Raw genomic sequence first — 18,122 nt, 5'->3', positions numbered from 1 at the left:
CTACGTGGTGTTGGTTTAAGACGATCAGACGATTTAAGAGCCTGCGCATACTGGACGCTTGATTGCAAAAAAAAAAAGCCATAAGCAAAATAGTATGCCATATTTTCTTGCTCTAACTTACAAACTTTGGCCAAATTCCCTCTCAGTTCCTAGTCTAATTACTTGTACAATTCCTTAAGAATGCTATTGTAGGACAATATTTATGGAAAAACCTCGGTGCAACTGAAAAGATTATTTACTGTTTATTGTGGTTGAATTTAAAATTGACTAAAAAAGTCCTTGACTAAAAAAAGTCCTTGACCAATAAAAATTCGCATTTCATATCAGAACAATGATGATCCTGTATATAAAGTTTCTTATCTATCAAAGTGCTCAATTAATTTTTGCATTCACAAAGGCTAAAAACAAGTATCTGACAACAAGAAGAATATTTCTTGAGGCGGATGGATTTGCTTAGTGGGAAGTACCAGGCTTATTTCCCTTTGTATGGACTGTACCTTCTGCTAGAAAAGACCAGAATTATTTCCTACATCAGTAATTATTATTTTTTTAATCTCCCTAAGACAATGTCAATAGTATTCCAAAATAAACAAGACATAGCTAGGTTTAATAATTTATTACCTAAGAACATATCCTCTATTTATATAATAATTAGTTAAACTGTATATAAACGCTGCACACCACCCCCTAACCTCAGATCATACGAGCTAATTTCAAGATTAAGCATTTTATTTTTTTTTTTTCTTGGTTGGATCCATCTCCTGTTTAGCAAAGGAGTTCATTATCTACACATTGCTAATTTATTATCTTCAGTATTAGAATTCATTACTTTGTCATTTATTTAGTGTCAATTATTAACCTCCCCCTCCTGAAGTTTTATTAACACCCCCCCCCCCCCCCCCCCCCTACCTACTATCTGAACAAACTAAACAGCCTTGCGCTAGTCACAGTCCAGACATTATGGCGGATGCAAATGTCCTTCTATCACCCATTCCATCGCTGAACACAAACACCACTATTACCCCCACACATAATATCGGTGCTACTTCAAAAAATACCTCAACCGTTACTTTAACTCCAGGAAAATTGTTAAATTCATCGCCCTATGCAAAGCCTGTCTTAGTAAGCAGACATGAGTCTGGTACAAAAGCCTCTGCTGCCGCTTCTGCGTTGAGGTCTGTCACCGCCACCAGCAATAATATACATACCTCCGATCCTTCCATCAATGCAAATGACTCACAGACTCAAAGAACTGTAATATCCCACTCGACAGCAATGACAAAATCAGATACTACCACCGCTACCACATCAACAGGAACATCAAACGAAACTACACAAACGACCCCATTAACTTCTCCTATGTCTCATGCATTATCCAAAATTACACCAGGTAAAGAAGCAGAAGCTAGCTTACCTCCATTTTCGTTTTCAAAAAGACCAATAGATTCCCCCAAGCATAGAGTATCTTCGCTATCATTTAGCGATCCAAGTGTTCTCTCGTCATATGCAACAGAGCCTAAAGACCAAATCATCAAGAAAAAGCCTTCACCACCACCGCCTCCTGAGGTAGACTACAATGACCAAATTAGGTTTCCTCGTATGAGTACTACTTACTATACCAAGAGAAATTCGCTTGAAATTGTACCTACCATTTCAGCTGACTCGGGCAACACCGGGGGTTCTAACGAAACGATTACTTGTAATTCAAAGAACGATTATAAACCTGCGACGTTCGACTTGACCAAACCCTTGAGGAGGCTTTCTTTGCCTTCTAAACAAGAGCGACCAATGAGTAGTGAGCTCAACGAAGCTGATGGGTTGTTATTGGAACAATACACTGCAAATAACTATATTTACGAACGCAAGATGAATCGGGATAAACTAAGAGCAATAATGAATGACAAGACACCTATAGCAGCACCTCGACAACCGCCTCGACTTCGAAACCAGTCAAGTTTCCCCAAGTTGAAAGACAACTCTCCTCGATCGCTACATCAGGTTTATGAACTAAAAAAACCATTGCTTACACCGGCTGTATTGAGACCAGCCTATACAAACGAAGAATCATCAACATCATCATCACAAACACCGAGTCAATTAACTGTGCTGCGGCTGCAAATAGAAACTCCGCCACTTAAAACAGTTTATACCGTTAGTGCTCCTGAATCCTCTGTCGAATTAGATATCGAACCCATTCATACCCACTGGAAATCAAATACGACTACTAAGAACTGTATGTCCTGTTTCAAACCATTCCGTAACAGTTTGCTATCGTTAATATATGATGTTTCGAACAAACGACACCATTGCCGATTTTGCGGGTTTATCTTCTGTATAGATTGTTTGGTTCAAGATAACGAAACTAGCTATAATCAGCTGGTTACGCTCTTGGACGCACGGGCACAATTTGTGATTCCAGTATTTAAGAACCTTGATCAGATTCCATCTCAGGGATACAAGTCCTTTAAAGTATGCAAGAAATGTAACATAGATTATAATGCGTTGGTGGAGGATATTAATAGGTCGTTAGAAGATGGGGAATGGAAATACTTGTCTAATTCAACTCGCGATGATTTGAAGAAATTGCCGTTTATTTGTGTGGAGAATCCGTACGTTGGCAACACTACCAGATTTAGAGTAAACACTGATAGTGCAAATAAGCAAGAGGGGTTTAGGGGGAAGGCATCCGGGATAGGGGAAGTTCCTAGTGATTGGGCATGGAGCCTGTTTTAGAAGCATTCTACTATTTACATTTTTTGGGGACAATTTTTTTTATTAAATTTGATTTATAAGTTTTTCAAATTGGTTACGCTTGTTTCTTCGGTTATTTTGTATAGACTTTTTATTTAAATTTACAGCTTAATATCTGTACTACTTGGTAGCTAGCAAACTAACCAGATCAATTTGCAAATCAAAGGGCCTGTAGGATGTTAAAATTTTGGGTTTTGATACCGAATTTAGAAAGAACAACATATGTGTTGTTGCAATTAAAAACACCTAGATAACATTAGTCCCATTGTATGACCCTGTGCTGCAGGGATTTGAATTTATGTTGTGATGTGGACTAGGAGTCCTCTGGCCAATTTGGAGCCAATATCGTCTATTTTGAGATCACAAGCTAGTATACAGGAGATCCCCTTTGTTTCGATTAAGGGATCTGATTTTTTTTTCCGCAAGTAATTACCCCTGATGGCCCAAACAGGAAATATTTAGATTATTTTATAACGAAAAAGACGCGTATTACTTGCAATAATCAATACAAACAGGTAAGGGGATCTCTATGGTAACTAGATTCTACACTGGGAACGATATGTATATACAACTGCATGTGTATTCAAGTTTCTTTCCTTGATCCCTAAATGTTTCATGTTGACAACAGATAATAAAGGAAAACACTACGATCCGCCCTGGGCTCGTATCCATGGGAATCAAAAATTAACCACGGGGGAATATGGTGACATTGTACCATCTTTTGTGTGTCTCCCTATTGTTCACTACTTCCAAAAACTTACTCGGGTAACTCTTGGTATGTTGAAAGAGTAAAAGGGGTGCATGGAAAATGTGGCAGATTAAAACAATGGCTCGCTTACTAGTATTTTTAGTGGTGTGGGGAGGGTGTCAGTGGTGACGGCAAATTTAACTTTTTTTTAATATAGGATCATAAAAGCTCTAAAGGCAATATATGATATAAATTTACCTTCCGCTGCTGTATAGTGGAGTATATTGCCGCATTAAAAGACAATTCCTCTGATTAAAATTTATGTAGACCTCTCCTAGAACTATCTCATTAAAATCTTCATTGTAAAAGTGTGTAAACTGACAGACAATTGTGTGTTTCTGTCACATTCAGTGTGTGTATGTACAAATTCTAAGCTGTTCTGTTTTGTAATTCTGGAAATTCACATTTAATTGTCACTACGCAAATACAAAAGAGATCGGAGTAGTTTTACACAAAGGAGAAACTGGTTGTCAACTTTAAAAGAATATTGATTTAGTTCTATTTATTTTTCTTGGTGTCCTTTTTCTTGCTACACGTAAATCAAAAAAAAAAATTGTTGGATTGGGAAAAAAAAAAACTTTTTCTACCACTGTTTTTCGTGTTGTCAAAAAAAAAACTCTGAATTAATCATCATACACCCCCCCTTGGTTTCTATTGATAGAGTATTCATATAGTGACAAGAAACAAAGCAAATATAAAAGCAATTGTCTCGATCAAATATTGGATGAATTATTACATTTATAGAGTGACCTGAACTAGATATCAACCAAATGTATCAACAGCCAAATCATTCTTACGCTTCCGCAGATTCTTTGCGTAGGTTTTCATCAAATAACCCATTCAGAAATCAAATTGATCAACGATCAGTACAACCACAGAATAGTGGCTCACTGCTATCCAATTCTAACAAGAACCGCTCTCCTCTGAAGTCTTCACTTGGACAATCTTCAATTACTTTTGAAAATTGGATTCAAAAGAATAAAGATTTGTTGGCACTTTCAAGTGATGAAGAAGAAGATGAAGCTCCAATTAATAGAGATGATGATATATTAAATGTTTATCAATCAAATGGTGGTACCCCGTTAACTTCACATAATAATAGTACTTCTGGAACTCCTAGACCACCACAATTCCCAAGAGCAACAAGAGCAGATAGTGATACAAGTATTCACTATTCTAACAGGTATGTATTAACTTTTTATTTTAGGTTTTTTATATGTCTTTCGTTATCATCTATTTAAACAATTGTATTAGTGGGGCAGTAACCAGGAAAGAAAAGCATACTCCTTCTTACCAAAAAAAAAGTGTGGCCGCATCCAGTTAGAAACATTGTACAAAAATAGATAAGGGAAGTAATCGCAAATTGAGTGATTGGAAGAGTTCGCGGAAGAGAATGTCCGGGGTCGACTTGACGGGATTTGGAGGTTCTACATCTAAATTGAATACGCAACCAAACAGAAATTGGCGCATTTGCGACATATTTCAGTGTGGAATGTTTTCTTAGTAGGATATAGGATCCAAGAAATCTACACTCCTTGGTAAGTATCTTGGCCATTAACCTGTGAAACTAGCGAGCTTGAAAAAAAAAATCTACTAATCTTATAATATTGTCGTAATTGACCTATAATCAATTTTTGTGTTTACATTTGGATTTGGTTTCAAAGAGGGGTATTTTGTTCCTTAGAAAATATGTCGTTAGATTTTTTTTGTCATCGGCTTAGAATCATAAGCACTAGCCTTGTCGGTGGTCCACACCTGAACTAGCTACAAATTCATTGATCCCCTAGTTAAACAACAAAAAAAAACCGAGCCTAGAATGGTAAGCAATTAATAGAAATGTGAAACGACAAAGTTATGGAACATTCGGTGTCGTGGTGGTTCGTCAGGATTCCGCATCAGTTTTTTTTTGTTTATCGGACTTGCTCTTTTTTACAAAAAAATAATTTTGTTGGCTATGTTTCTTTTCAGTTTCAAATTCAACCCTCATTGATATCTTTGTTAACGAAAGGCTATAGACATTGGATAAACTACGTGATACTAACGAAATAAACCTATAGAACAATGCAATCTAATAATCCGTTTGCTTCGGCATTGAATGAGCCAGATTCGTACGTTCACCGTCGTGAACCTCCTGCTCCACCAAGACGCGGCAGTAGTGGTAATACTCCACCAGCACGCCCTCCAAAACCACCAGCAGACCTGTTGCCACCACCTTCATATGAAGAAGCTGCTGGTCGTGAAGCTGCAAGAAGAGAATACAGAAGAGAAAAGGCCCTGAGCTCATCTAACGATAACAACTTAGCACCTCCATCAAGACCACACCGTTCCCATTCTGATTCCAATGGCCATGGACGTGAACGTTCCAGGGGCCACCGTTCCCATCACCATTCTAGAAAAGATGCAAAACCAGAATCTCAACCTCCATCATCTCGTACACTTAAGGCTAGCTCATCATTATCCAGGAAGAAATCCCCTTCAAAAAAGACTCCAGAACCAGTAAAGGCAAAGAATTTAGACACAATTGATAAATTGGATGTCACTGCATTCTTCGGTGGTGGATTCCATCATGATGGTCCATTTGATGCATGTGCTCCTCACAGAAATAAGAATGTCAAGGCTGCCCCAGTGATGGCTTTCCCAGTAGATGGTCCAAATAACTATATAGGAGGTTCTGGTGGTAACATTGACAAAAATGAGCAAATGGATTTGGCCTTTGGTAACTATAATGCAGACCGTGATGATGCTACATTTAGACGACCTGGCGCTACTATGAGAACTGGTCGCTTGTCAGATGATGGCCCAGTGACAGCTGGATTAAAGACTAATCGTGTCCATGATGATCCATCGTCAACTATTTACACTGCAAAACAAAACCCATCTGTCATTAACTTTGACTCGAACCTTAAAGCTCAACCTATTCATGGATCTACTACTGCTGGATTGGGATCAACTACTTTTGTGGATGGAGCCCCTGCTCCAAAGAAAGCTGCACAAGAAGCTGAACAACAAATGAGTGGTTTGAATAGAAAGAAATCCTTGGTACAAAGATTAAGGAAAAAGGGTTGAACCAGTGAATTAGGAAAAGATTTTAGTCGACAAGGCTGATATTTTGGGCAGCTTAAGGTAACCTCCTTGGAAAGTTTAAAGTACCCAGCTTAAATCATCCTTTATTGAGTCAAATTGAAAGAAGAAAAAAAATTGAGATAAGGTACAAAATACTGACTTTATTGGAATTAAGGAAAGGTTGATTTTCATCATTGGGAAATAGCCAAAGAAATATTTATACAACCATCTAAGCTTTGCGCAGATGGTTCATGCGGTTCGGGGAGGTTGAAGAGGGAATGGTTTCCAAAACCAGACAAGAAATGATAGGAAAAGGAAATTAAGAATACTCTTAAACCTTTGTTTGTTTAGTTATAGTTATGTGTACTCGTTAGTGTAATTGCTTTTTATTAGTTGCTTTAAATGTAGAATAACCTCGTTTTTTGTCGCTTCATCTAGGTCGTGTTGCTCGGAATTTACGGCATTGAACAAGGGGGAGGAGGGATCCTTGTAGTTGCCCTAGTAATGAAGTAGTTCCAGTTTATTCAAAAGATATAAATCACGTGATTGATTTTATTTTTTTTTGGAGCAAAAAAATTGAATGGTGAATAAAATTTTTCAATCAGAAATATATACGTATAAAGGTTAAATTGCAACAAAGAGAGACAATATGTTCAGGATAGCGAGCAGAGCAAACACCAAAAGGGTAGTTCCAAGACTTTCAACTAAGTTATTGAATTCAAGTCGTTTGTTGTCCACCTTTGAATTACCAGAAAACAAAATCCTTGAAACCATCAAGGAAGCCAATACTCCTTTTGAAGGATTGTTTTCTAACAAAGCTATTAATGAATTGTACTTTGAAAGAGGACAGCATTTAGTTGATGAATTAAATCGTAATTTGGAGGCTTCTCAAGTTACTGGTGATTTGCATTTCCGTGGTGACTTATCTCATATCATTAGCAAGACCATGAACAACGCTAATTTGTACCAAATTAATAAGAATGCTAGTCATTTACATAGCTTGGAATTCTTCTTTGACGCCCTCAAGCCTGCAACATTGGCCGAAGGTAAAGAATCTCCTATTCAAGAAAGCAATCGTGAACTGATTTTTGAAACTCCTAGTGATCAAGATATTGAAACCAACATGGATCCTGAGTTAGTTAGTTGGATCGAGCATTCTTTTGGATCAGTTCAAGAATTCAGAAACTTGTTAATTAACTCAGCAATGGGAATTAAAGGTGATGGTGTTGTTTGGCTTGTTGCTGAAAGTAGCATGAGCAAAACTTACCTTAGCGACGAAGATAAGGGCCTCTACCACAACTTAGCCCTTGTAAATACTTATAACGGAGGTGTCATCGACGGTGACGACAGATCTGGACAAATGGGCAGATTCAAGAAATATTTGTCAGACAAAGAAGCTGAAAATAAAGGAGAAGAAAAACCACAAGAACAATTAGAAATGGAACAAGAGGAAGAACAAAGTGAAGAACAAGAAGAAGTGACTGAAGAACAACAAAAGGAAGAATCTAAAGACTCCTCTGACCCATTATCGTTAGGCTCTGTAGAGGATGCTGAATACGGTCATGCTTTCCATGACAAGAAGTTTGTTCCTGCCCTTGCTATTGATGCTTCCCCTAGAAACTACTTACTTGATTATGGGGTCTATGGTAAGCAAAAATATTTGGAAAACTTGTGGGAATGTATCGATTGGTCAATTGTCTCTAGAAGATTGCCACCTAGAACTAAACAAGCTATTTCTAACTTCTAATACACTCGACTCACTTGTAAATAGAAAAAATAAACACCCCATCGCGTATACTATTACAATTTTCTATTTCAGTAAAAGGATTTATAAACTGCTCTTTATAACCTATATAAACATGTAGTGTCTCTAGTTCTTTATGACTTTCTTGACAATCTTTTCAACTTCGTCCCAGTCATCGGTTGGAACTCTAGTCATTTCAATACCACCGAAATAGTTTCTAATCTTCATCAAAATATCATAAGATCTCTTGTCATGTACAAAAGAGATGGAGACACCAACTCTACCAAATCTACCTGTTCTTCCAATTCTGTGCAAGTAAGTTGATGGGTCAGCTTGGCCGTTCTTATCGGTTGGTAAATCGTAGTTAACAACCATAGAAACTGACGCAATATCAATACCTCTTGCCAAAACATTAGTGGTGATCAACACTTTAGATCTACCTTCACGGAAGTCATCAATTAATTTATCTCTGGATTCATTTTCTAAACCACCATGTAAAACAGAAACCGTGTGTCCTTCTTGTTTCATCTTCATATACAATTTATCAGCAGTAGCTTTTCTTTCAACGAAAATAATCGAAGATCCAATGGTTAATAATCCGTATAACTCACACAAAACCTGAAACTTGTGCTCTTCACTGGAACAATCCATATATAACTGTTTAATACCTTCAACATTTAATTCTTCATGTTTCAATTCCAAGGAATTAGCATTAGGAACAAATTTCTCAGCGTATGCACGGACTTCATCTGGGAAAGTAGCAGAAAACAAAACTAATTGACATGATTTAGGCAACTGCTTCTTAACTCTAAGACATTGATCACCTAATCCTTGGGCTTCCAACATATTATCAGCTTCATCTAAAACAAATACTTTGACTTTGGAAGTGTTGATAAGCTTTCTTCTCATTAAATCAATAACAATACCAGGAGTACCAACAAGAATATGTGCGTTAGTTGCCTTCCCTCTTTCAAGAGAATCTGGAACAACCAATTGGGATGTGATTTTGGTGAATTTACCCATTGTGGTGATAACTTCCAATGTTTGTCTAGCTAATTCTCTGGTTGGTCCCAAACAAATACATTGAGTTGCTGGAATGGACTCATCAACACGAGACAACATGGTTAAAGAAAATGCACCGGTTTTACCGGTACCTGATTGAGATTGGCCAATCATGTTTTCAGGTGGATTGGAAAGTAACAATGGCAATGCCTTTTCTTGAATCTTGGAAGGCTTGTTGAATTTCATTGCATATAAACCTTTCAATAACTCAGGAGACAATCCTAATTCTTCAAATGACTTAACTGAATACAACGGTGAATTAGGATCGGCTTGTAAATCAGCCAACTTAACTTTGACTTCATAGCTTGACTTGATTAAATTGGACTCTTTGGGACTCTCTTCTTTATCTTCTATCTTTACTTCTTCCTCCTTCTTTGGTTTCTCTTTTTCAGTTTCGACCTTTTTGTCGGTTGTTTCAGCCTTGTCATCATCAGTTGCTTTCTTAGTTTCTTCCTTGGTAGAGGTTTCTTTCTTGGCTCCATCTATGGAAAGACTAGCAAGCAATTCAGATGCATCAGCATCGACCCTCTTTTCTTTTTCGTTGGACATGGCTTTGTTAGATGTATTAAAAAAGAAAGGAACTTCAAGTTGACAGTTCATTATTTACACAACTAAAAAATTTTCGAAGACCAAATTTTATGCGTGAATAATTTTCATAAAAAAAAAGAAAGCCCGACGCGGGGGTCGAACCCGCAACCTTTTGATACCCCTTAAGTTCTAATGATCTTAAAAGTCAAACGCTCTAGCCATTGAGCTAGCCAGGCCTAATTTATTTTTTGGATTTTCAAATTTAAAATAACCGTAGTGGCAAAATCAACTTTTTAGTTTTTTTTTGGTTAATAATTTTATCAATATTGGAGCAACCCTTATCTAAAATACATAAATTGTAAGCTAGTGTCAATTATAATCTATTAGAAATATCACTTATCTAATTTAACCATATTTTTACGTTTATTGAATTATGCAAAATTTTGGTAAAAAATTGCAAGATATCAATTTGCTCAACAAAGGGGAAAGGGAAAGACTGAACAATTATAATATTTAAGTTGATCAAATAAATGTAATTATTACAGCATATACTTACATATATAAGGTAATTCTCAGAGATATAATTAATACGATTATTTGCAACTTATTAAAGGCCATGCCATCACTGTTTTCTTCTTCTTTTTTTTAATATATGTATTCGACTTAAACTGAACAGTTGGAAGAATTTCAATAAGTTCTATACATATATATATATTCCAAGTTCGAATAAATTCTGGATCCCGAATCTCACAAAATGTGACTACAGAATTTGGCGTAGAATTTGTGAGAACACTAGTGCATAAAAAGGTTGCAAAAAAAAAAGTACTGCAAGTCTTGCATTTATTTTGTTCAATTCAAAGCACTATTTGAAAAACTACATGAAAGATGAAAATTCAAAAAGGTAACCCCAAAAATTGCTTAATTACTTAATTGCTTCTAGATTGAAATTTAAATGTAGTGGGGAATACTTCATAATCATTATAGTTATAAGGACCGTTACGTTAGTATACATGAATCACCCTTTTACTAATACTACACGAAAACCATTCTACATATTCCAAAAAAAAAATTGAAATGCTATTAAGTATGATTTTTCTAATCCAAGAGTTATAGTGGATAATTTCATTCTTACATTTCATGTAATTTGCCTATGAAATTATTGTCTTCCCACCAAGATTAATTTTCGGTGATGTGTCTACCTGCGCGAACACCAAAAAAATATTGTGATTGTCCAAAACTTGAATTGAAGTTGTTTACTTCAATTGTCTGCATTTTGATTATTCCCAATGGCCAAACCAAAGGTCACCTCTGTTCTGAACTTAAAGTTCGCAAAGGAGCCAGAGTTATCTACGACTGATCCACTTCCAGAGGTTCAACCAATAAGCCAAAAGAGAGAGTCGACATATTCGCTCAAGAATATTTGGATTGTTTCGTTCACTCTTAAGGCACTATTAGTGGTTGGTTATCACTCCACAGACTTTGATGTTCATCGAAATTGGTTAGCTATAACGCATAACTTGCCTATTTCCAAATGGTATGTTGAAAACACTTCCCAATGGACCTTAGACTATCCACCCTTTTTTGCTTATTTTGAATGGTTTTTATCACAAATGGTTCCTGATTTCGTTAAAAGGGATGGATGTTTAGACATAGTCGAAAAAGGTCAATATGGGTTACCCACAGTTTATTTTCAAAGGCTTACAGTCATTGTCAGTGAATTGGTTTTGTTTTATGCCCTTCAATGGATGATTGATAGTAGTCCAAATTTCCCAGCTAAAAGAAGAACATACGTAGCAGTGGGAAGTCTAGCATTATCACCAGGATTGCTTATAATTGATCATATGCATTTTCAATACAATGGAATGATGTATGGAATTTTATTACTTTGTCTCAATTGTGCCAGATTAAAGCGTTATTTAATGTGCGGGTTTTGGTTTTCGGTATTATTATGCTTTAAGCATATATACTTATACTTAGCACCTGCTGTTTTTGTCTTTCTCCTTAGAGCATATTGCTTGAAATTGAACTATAATAAGAAAAGAAATGTATTCGTTAATCTTATTAGTTTTGTTCAATGGGGAAATCTTTTGAAATTAGGATCTGTTGTAATTGCAGTATTCACAATAGCTTTCTTACCATTCATATATTATGGAGTGGGTCCAAATTTGATATCCAGATTGTTTCCATTTAGTAGAGGTCTTACACATGCATACTGGGCTCCTAATGTATGGGCAATATATTCCTTTGCTGACAGGTTTTTAATACAAATTTACAAGAGAATACCAATCTCCAGATATCCTTTGCAAAGACTATTTCAATTTGTTCCTGAATTATTAGAAAATGACGAGTTATTGAAATCATCTACTCGTGGTATTGTTGGTGACATTGAATTCTTTATTCTTCCAACCATTACACCAAAATTAACTTTCCTTTTAACGTTTTTTTACCAAATAATGTCACTTATACCTTTATTTGTCCAACCAAACTATAGAAGATTTATAGGTGCATTGACATTATGTGGATACGCCTCATTTTTGTTTGGTTGGCACGTACACGAAAAGGCAATCTTGATTGTTATCTTCCCAATGACATTATTAGTAGCTAGAGACCGAAAATTACTTGCTCCATATAGTCTACTTGTTGCCTGTGGATATGGTTCACTATTCCCATTGATTTACACCAGTAATGAATGGCTCGTGAAAGTGTTGTACACATTGTTGTGGTACATCATATTCTATTTCAACTTGAGAAAAGTAGTACCTATTCCTAAGAAGTTTGAAGCATACGGAGGAGGCGGTATCATTTTGGATAGAGTAATAAACGGATATATTCTTGGATTTATTGTTGTTGTGACATTTACAAGTTTGCTTGACTTATTGGAAACAAGATATACGATACTACAAAATTTCAAGTTCCTTAATTTAATGATTTACAGTGTCTACTGTGGTGTTGGAATTATCAGTAGTTGGAACGGGTTTTATTGGTTATACTTTGTCGATGAATCTATTTGGAGTGGCGATGATGTATAATCTGTATATAAAACTAAACAAATAATGAAAGCAAGTTATTACCATCTTGTAGGATATACTTATAAACCCACATTTTCTTGAGTAGGAATATGCATTACAGCTACTGTTTTATTCTTTCAGCTATTCAATATCTTTATTGGCAATTATGTAGCTACCGTTGTTGTAGCAAATTTGCAACCATTTCCATTTGGGTGCCAACGATCCGAAAATAATTTATATTATTAAACTATACCTTCTATTTCCATAAGCTAATAAGAGATTTTACAGAGATAAATTTATAATTTAATCCAGACTAATCAAGGTACAGGGAGTGTACAACAGATAATGGTGGCACGTAGCAACATTAAGCATGTGTTATCACCTAAACGAAAATTTCAATTTCGGAAACTACGACTATGAGTCACATGTGTTGAAATATTAACCAGAAGTAATAAAATACAAAAAAGAACTCTCACTGTTCTATACAATCCAAAGGTCTTATATAAAACATTATCTCCCCATTAAATCAAAGCCCCAGCCTTCATCGAACAACAACCAACACTTAATTTTTGAATTTATCGCCAGGAAGTCAATAGCATTAGCAATTAAGGTGTTTGCCAAAGCTTTACGATTATAAAACCAGGAAATAGGAAGTTCAAATACGTGATTAGGGTGACAACCGACCCAAGTGACACCGAACATAAACTTCGTAATAACCCAATGTATCACTAATTTCATGAGATCTAGCAGCAGCTTCTACCAAATTCACTAGAAAATTCCTAAATGTACTCAGAAAAGCTAGCTCCGATTCAACGACTTAGAAGCAACGAACTTGTACGTACGCAGTACCGGCAACCGAGTTGATTGGTTTAACATCTCCCAGAATTAAGCTTATTTAGTTTTTCTTTTGATTAGCACGTCTTCTATGGGTTGCAGAACCACCAATATGCTTGTTCTCCAATGGACAATCATAACGTTTATGGCCCAACTTCGTACAACGGAAACAACCATTGTTGTTTCTCAAAAAATCTCTCTCCGCCTTGGATAACCTTCCAACAGAAATAGTGTCAATTTCCATGGCAACAGGTTCGGAGGACCATTGAGTTCTACTCAGCATACCGCAAAAATTATCATCAAAAGAGCGATCATCGAAAATAGCATAATCAACTAATAGGGATTTAGTAATCAATTGATGAAGACTACAATCTGGGTCAAACACCTCACTGAAAACCAAACATCTGACATACACCTTTAATCCTCTATAGAATGAATTTTTTAACACCGTATCAGAAAAAAATCCATCCAGGAGATATGAACTATAACCAGTAAATTCAGAAGCATACTTAGCAACGGACAGGGTTTGTCTAAGCTCGAGTAATTTTGTAGCCAATTTGAATACTAATATGGGACCCAACAAGTCGTTCTTGGGTTGTTTAGCAAAGTTTTGACATGAACCTTCCAAGGTATCACTATCAAGATGATTGGCCCGATTTAATGCTTCCTCTTCCCTCATCAGTTGGGTGGGGAAACCACCACCAGCAGCAGCAGCAGCAACAGGAGTCTCAGGTGAAGTAACAGTACTCATTTTTAACAAAATAACAGTATTGGTGGTTCGAGGGGCAAATAAACAACCAAACTATAGATTTTTTAACACTTCCAAATGTTGTATAATTAGGTCCTTAGTAGAAAACAATGTTTATTCACAGTTAAAAAAAACAAAAAAAAACTAGTTCTTTCCTATATAATTTGCAATTTAAAGTTTCAAAAATTCGCAAGTATTTATAGTTCTACTTTCTGGAATCTTTGAAACATCCGATTTCTCGGTTATTATCTAGCAACCTACGAGCACATTTTTCTTAACCAGTTTGGGAATCCTAAATTCACAATTTGCACAATTTCCTATTCAACCAAATAACTAGCGCATGAATCACCATGGAAACCCTTGCGTCACCGCAATAACATCCGACCATATTAATTTATAACAATTAGCACCAAACCAACTAATTCTATACAGTCCAAAGGTCTGATATAAAAAATTGTTAATTAAATAAATCTCTATGGTGTGTCATATTGATATTATGGTTTGATATTTCCAGGGTTATGAGAGTAACCCATGGGCAAGAAAGAGGGTTTCGACTGGGAATCAAGGAATGTGAACAATAAGGATTCCAATGTCGAGGTAAGAGATGAAATTACCATACAAAATAAAATATTAACTTAGAATATGTATGTTTCAAAGATTCCAGAAAGTAGAACTATAAATACTGGGGAATCTTGGTAACTTCAACTTGAAAATTATGTATTTTCTATCTTTAGTTAGAAATAAAAATCACATAGAAGTAACCTAATAATAGAACAGAGTCGAGTCAGTGGAATGACTCTAAGTTTGGTTTAATAAGTGAGATTGTTTTACATTAGTTAATATTATAGTTTGAATTATTGGATTGTTTTAGTTATCTCTCGTCTTACGGGATAGAGTACGCCTTTATGCATCATTGTTCATAATGAAATGTATTGGTTTGGAGCTTTGAAATATGACGTGCTTGCTTGTGACTGAATAATGACAAAGAGACTGAAGTATTCTATTCTTGTAAGGATACATGGCCTTATTGGTTTAAGGGGCTAAGTATCCCTAGTTTCAAGGAATGACGGGATTTTCTTAAAGAATAGGGAAATTTGCAGAAACTTATTTTCTAGTTTGTATACATTGTTCCGGAGTCTAGTTTCCTTTAGTTTAGGATTGAACCAATTGATATTGTTACATGTTAAGTAATTGGCTCATAGTTAATCTGTTATTCCCTACAGACTCAGATTAGAGAACACTCATGTTCAATATCAAACCTTTGGTCTGTATTGAATCAGTCGGTTTTGTGAAAAGCTGATTAATTAACTGTAATAGATTCCAGGGTCTAGACTGGCGGACAGGAAGAGCGATGACCTCGCCCCAACGCATGCTCGCGCCTCGAGGACCTTGGCCCGATATGAATCGAGGTCTAATTAATGAACCACGTTTATCGCTTACTAATACTCGTGGAATTAATTGAAGTTTTATGGGTTCAGAAGATTGACGAGATTGGTATAAATAGGAGTCAATCTGCTGAAGACATTTTGTAGTTTTTATTAAAAAGTAGTTTTAGCTTTAGCCAGAAAATAAAGTATAACATTATTCCCAAAAAGGACCTAATTTTAGAACAAAATTTTGTTCTATTTTCTGGTTACTTCTGTGAGTCTATTTTTATTACTAGATAAAGATTATATATTTTCAAGTTTGAAGTTACCAAGATTCCCAAGTATTTATAGTCCTCTTTTCTGGAATTTTAGAAACATCCGACTTCTAAGTTATGATTGCTCTTGTATCTCAATTTCATTCTTAACCTACTACGGAACTCGTCTCTGCTCATCTCCTATGGTTACCATTACAACTTCTTTCTCGTGTACCTGGATCTCCATAACAACCTTAACAACATCAGACCATAATAATCATATGAAACACCTTAACATTTCTCTAATTAACTATCTTCATATCAGGATTGACCTGATATAGAACAAATTTGTTCAATATCAGACCTTCGATCTGTATTGACTAAGTTGGTTTTGTGAAACAATTGATATGAAATAGGTCTGTGGGGTTGATATGGAATTAGGTCCTAGGCCCGAAATGAAACTAAACTCCAAGTATTGGTGCACGATTATTGGATACCAATATTCGTGAAATTATTTGAAGTTTATTGGTTCAGAAGATTGATGAAATTGGTATAAATAGGAGTCAATCTGCTGAAGAAATTATATAGTTTTTATATATTCTTTAACTTAGCTTTAGTCAGAAAGAGAAGTATAAACATTGTTCCCAAAAGAACCCAATTATAGAACAAAATTTTATTAGATTCTCCTATAGGTCCTTGATATATGTATAGTTTATAATACGAAATAATGTAAAAGAATTACGACGAGTCTCTCTCTTATCTATTCGTAAACTAAAACTAAGTTAAGTCAAGTTAAGTTCAGTTCAGTTACACTTCTACAAATCCAAAGTGACTTTCTGGGAAAATCCAACCATTTAAATATTCTTTTTCTCGTCTTGCCTCACATCCATAGCCTTCCTAACCACCTTGCGAGTTAATGACACTCTAATACTTTATTCGTCACGTATCTGCAATATCATTGAGGTGTAAGGTATGATTCTGCATAATGTTACATTCCTCTGCATAAGGCTCCGATACGTCACCAAATCTACATTATCCCAATTCCATAAGTGGGGAAAGATGTCATTCGTATTAGGTGAACAAGGTGAAAGGGAAACCCGAGATCCTGTGTGATTACTTTACACGTTTCCATCTTTAACTTCACACAGATCCAAAGGTTCATGTGCAAGACTTAAAGAGTTCATTCCTCTAACAAATTTCAAAAAATTGGTTCCGTGGTCTAGTTGGTTATGGCATCTGCTTAACACGCAGAACGTCCCCAGTTCGATCCTGGGCGGAATCATATTTTTTTTTCTCTCTCTCGCACATTGCTATTAGTTTTTACCATATGAATTAGTTGATATGATTAAGAAGGAATTCTGAACCGATTGTAGTGCCTGTTTGAAAGTTTAGAACATTTTGTAACGGGATTTTTTTGGGGCTACCAATTTGGGTTGACATAATTTTGTAACATCTTTTAGCTTTTCCTCTAATTGGAGAAATTACCGTGCATATGGTCTTTTGTTTATCTACCTACGTACATTGCATTCGATTTTATCAAAGATCCAAACTTATTGGATTTGTTATATACATAAAACAATCTATTAAGAAATAATACAGTACTTTTAAAATATTCTATCAATTCTTGGAGTTGAAAATATAATCAGGAAACAAAGCTTCCCAATCTTCATTGAACAAATCTGAAGTCATCAACACTGGAGGACCACCAAGAAAATCTAAATTTTTATCAAACAACACATTTGTATTTGATTCAACTATCGATGATTGGTTCATTGAACTTGTACTAGACATCGGTGATGGGCTTATTTGGGCCGTGTTTGCTGCAGTGCTTACAGAGGTTGAGGTACCCGTTGAAGCTGCTGGAGCACCGGTAGGAGGAGTGCCCAAATATTGAGAAGGATATTGTGATCTTTGTGGTTGGGGTTGTTGTTTATTAGCAGTAGGTGGAGTAAATGTTGATCTTACTGTTGATATTTTTGTAGACTGAGATGGTGGAGAAGTTTGTGATGCTTGTA

The 18,122-nt window shown here is 35.8% G+C and overlaps 6 protein-coding genes across 6 annotated transcripts; 4 read left to right on the top strand and 2 right to left on the bottom strand. All coding sequences in view use genetic code 12, as the record gives it.

The window, feature by feature from the left end:
• Nucleotides 1-1,602: 1,602 nt before the first annotated feature.
• Nucleotides 1,603-2,872, top strand: SPAPADRAFT_62007 (uncharacterized protein; the record flags this gene model as incomplete). Its single annotated transcript, XM_007376159.1, has 1 exon — nucleotides 1,603-2,872. A coding segment is annotated over one exon (907 nt), but the record flags the coding sequence as incomplete, so codon positions are not given.
• A 1,280-nt stretch (nucleotides 2,873-4,152) lies between these two features.
• On the top strand, nucleotides 4,153-6,958 carry SPAPADRAFT_62006 (uncharacterized protein; the record flags this gene model as incomplete). The annotated part of the gene is made up of 2 exons (XM_007376158.1): nucleotides 4,153-4,682; nucleotides 5,557-6,958. Coding segments are annotated over 2 exons (1,369 nt in total), but the record flags the coding sequence as incomplete, so codon positions are not given.
• Nucleotides 6,959-7,193: 235 nt separating this feature from the next.
• Nucleotides 7,194-9,930, top strand: SPAPADRAFT_62004 (mitochondrial 37S ribosomal protein mS43; the record flags this gene model as incomplete). The annotated part of the gene is made up of 1 exon (XM_007376156.1): nucleotides 7,194-9,930. The coding sequence occupies one exon, from the start codon at nucleotides 7,212-7,214 to the stop codon at nucleotides 8,307-8,309; it is 1,098 nt and encodes a 365-aa protein (XP_007376218.1).
• On the bottom strand, nucleotides 8,433-9,917 carry DBP5 (ATP-dependent RNA helicase; the record flags this gene model as incomplete). The annotated part of the gene is made up of 1 exon (XM_007376157.1): nucleotides 8,433-9,917. The coding sequence occupies one exon, from the start codon at nucleotides 9,915-9,917 to the stop codon at nucleotides 8,433-8,435; it is 1,485 nt and encodes a 494-aa protein (XP_007376219.1).
• Nucleotides 9,931-11,182: 1,252 nt separating the features above from the next.
• ALG8 (dolichyl-P-Glc:Glc1Man(9)GlcNAc(2)-PP-dolichol alpha-1,3-glucosyltransferase) lies at nucleotides 11,183-12,925 on the top strand (the record flags this gene model as incomplete). Its single annotated transcript, XM_007376155.1, has 2 exons — nucleotides 11,183-11,266; nucleotides 11,288-12,925. 2 exons carry the CDS (start codon nucleotides 11,183-11,185, stop codon nucleotides 12,923-12,925), a joined length of 1,722 nt encoding a protein of 573 aa, XP_007376217.1.
• An 874-nt stretch (nucleotides 12,926-13,799) lies between these two features.
• Nucleotides 13,800-14,489, bottom strand: SPAPADRAFT_62003 (uncharacterized protein; the record flags this gene model as incomplete). Its single annotated transcript, XM_007376154.1, has 1 exon — nucleotides 13,800-14,489. One exon carries the CDS (start codon nucleotides 14,487-14,489, stop codon nucleotides 13,800-13,802), a length of 690 nt encoding a protein of 229 aa, XP_007376216.1.
• Between the last annotated feature and the right edge of the window lie 3,633 nt (nucleotides 14,490-18,122).

The sequence above is a fragment of the Spathaspora passalidarum genome (assembly GCF_000223485.1).
Source record: "Spathaspora passalidarum NRRL Y-27907 unplaced genomic scaffold SPAPAscaffold_5, whole genome shotgun sequence".
In the NCBI taxonomy this organism is placed as follows: Eukaryota; Fungi; Ascomycota; class Pichiomycetes; order Serinales; family Debaryomycetaceae; genus Spathaspora; species Spathaspora passalidarum.
This window is presented reverse-complemented; position numbering and strand designations above follow the sequence as displayed.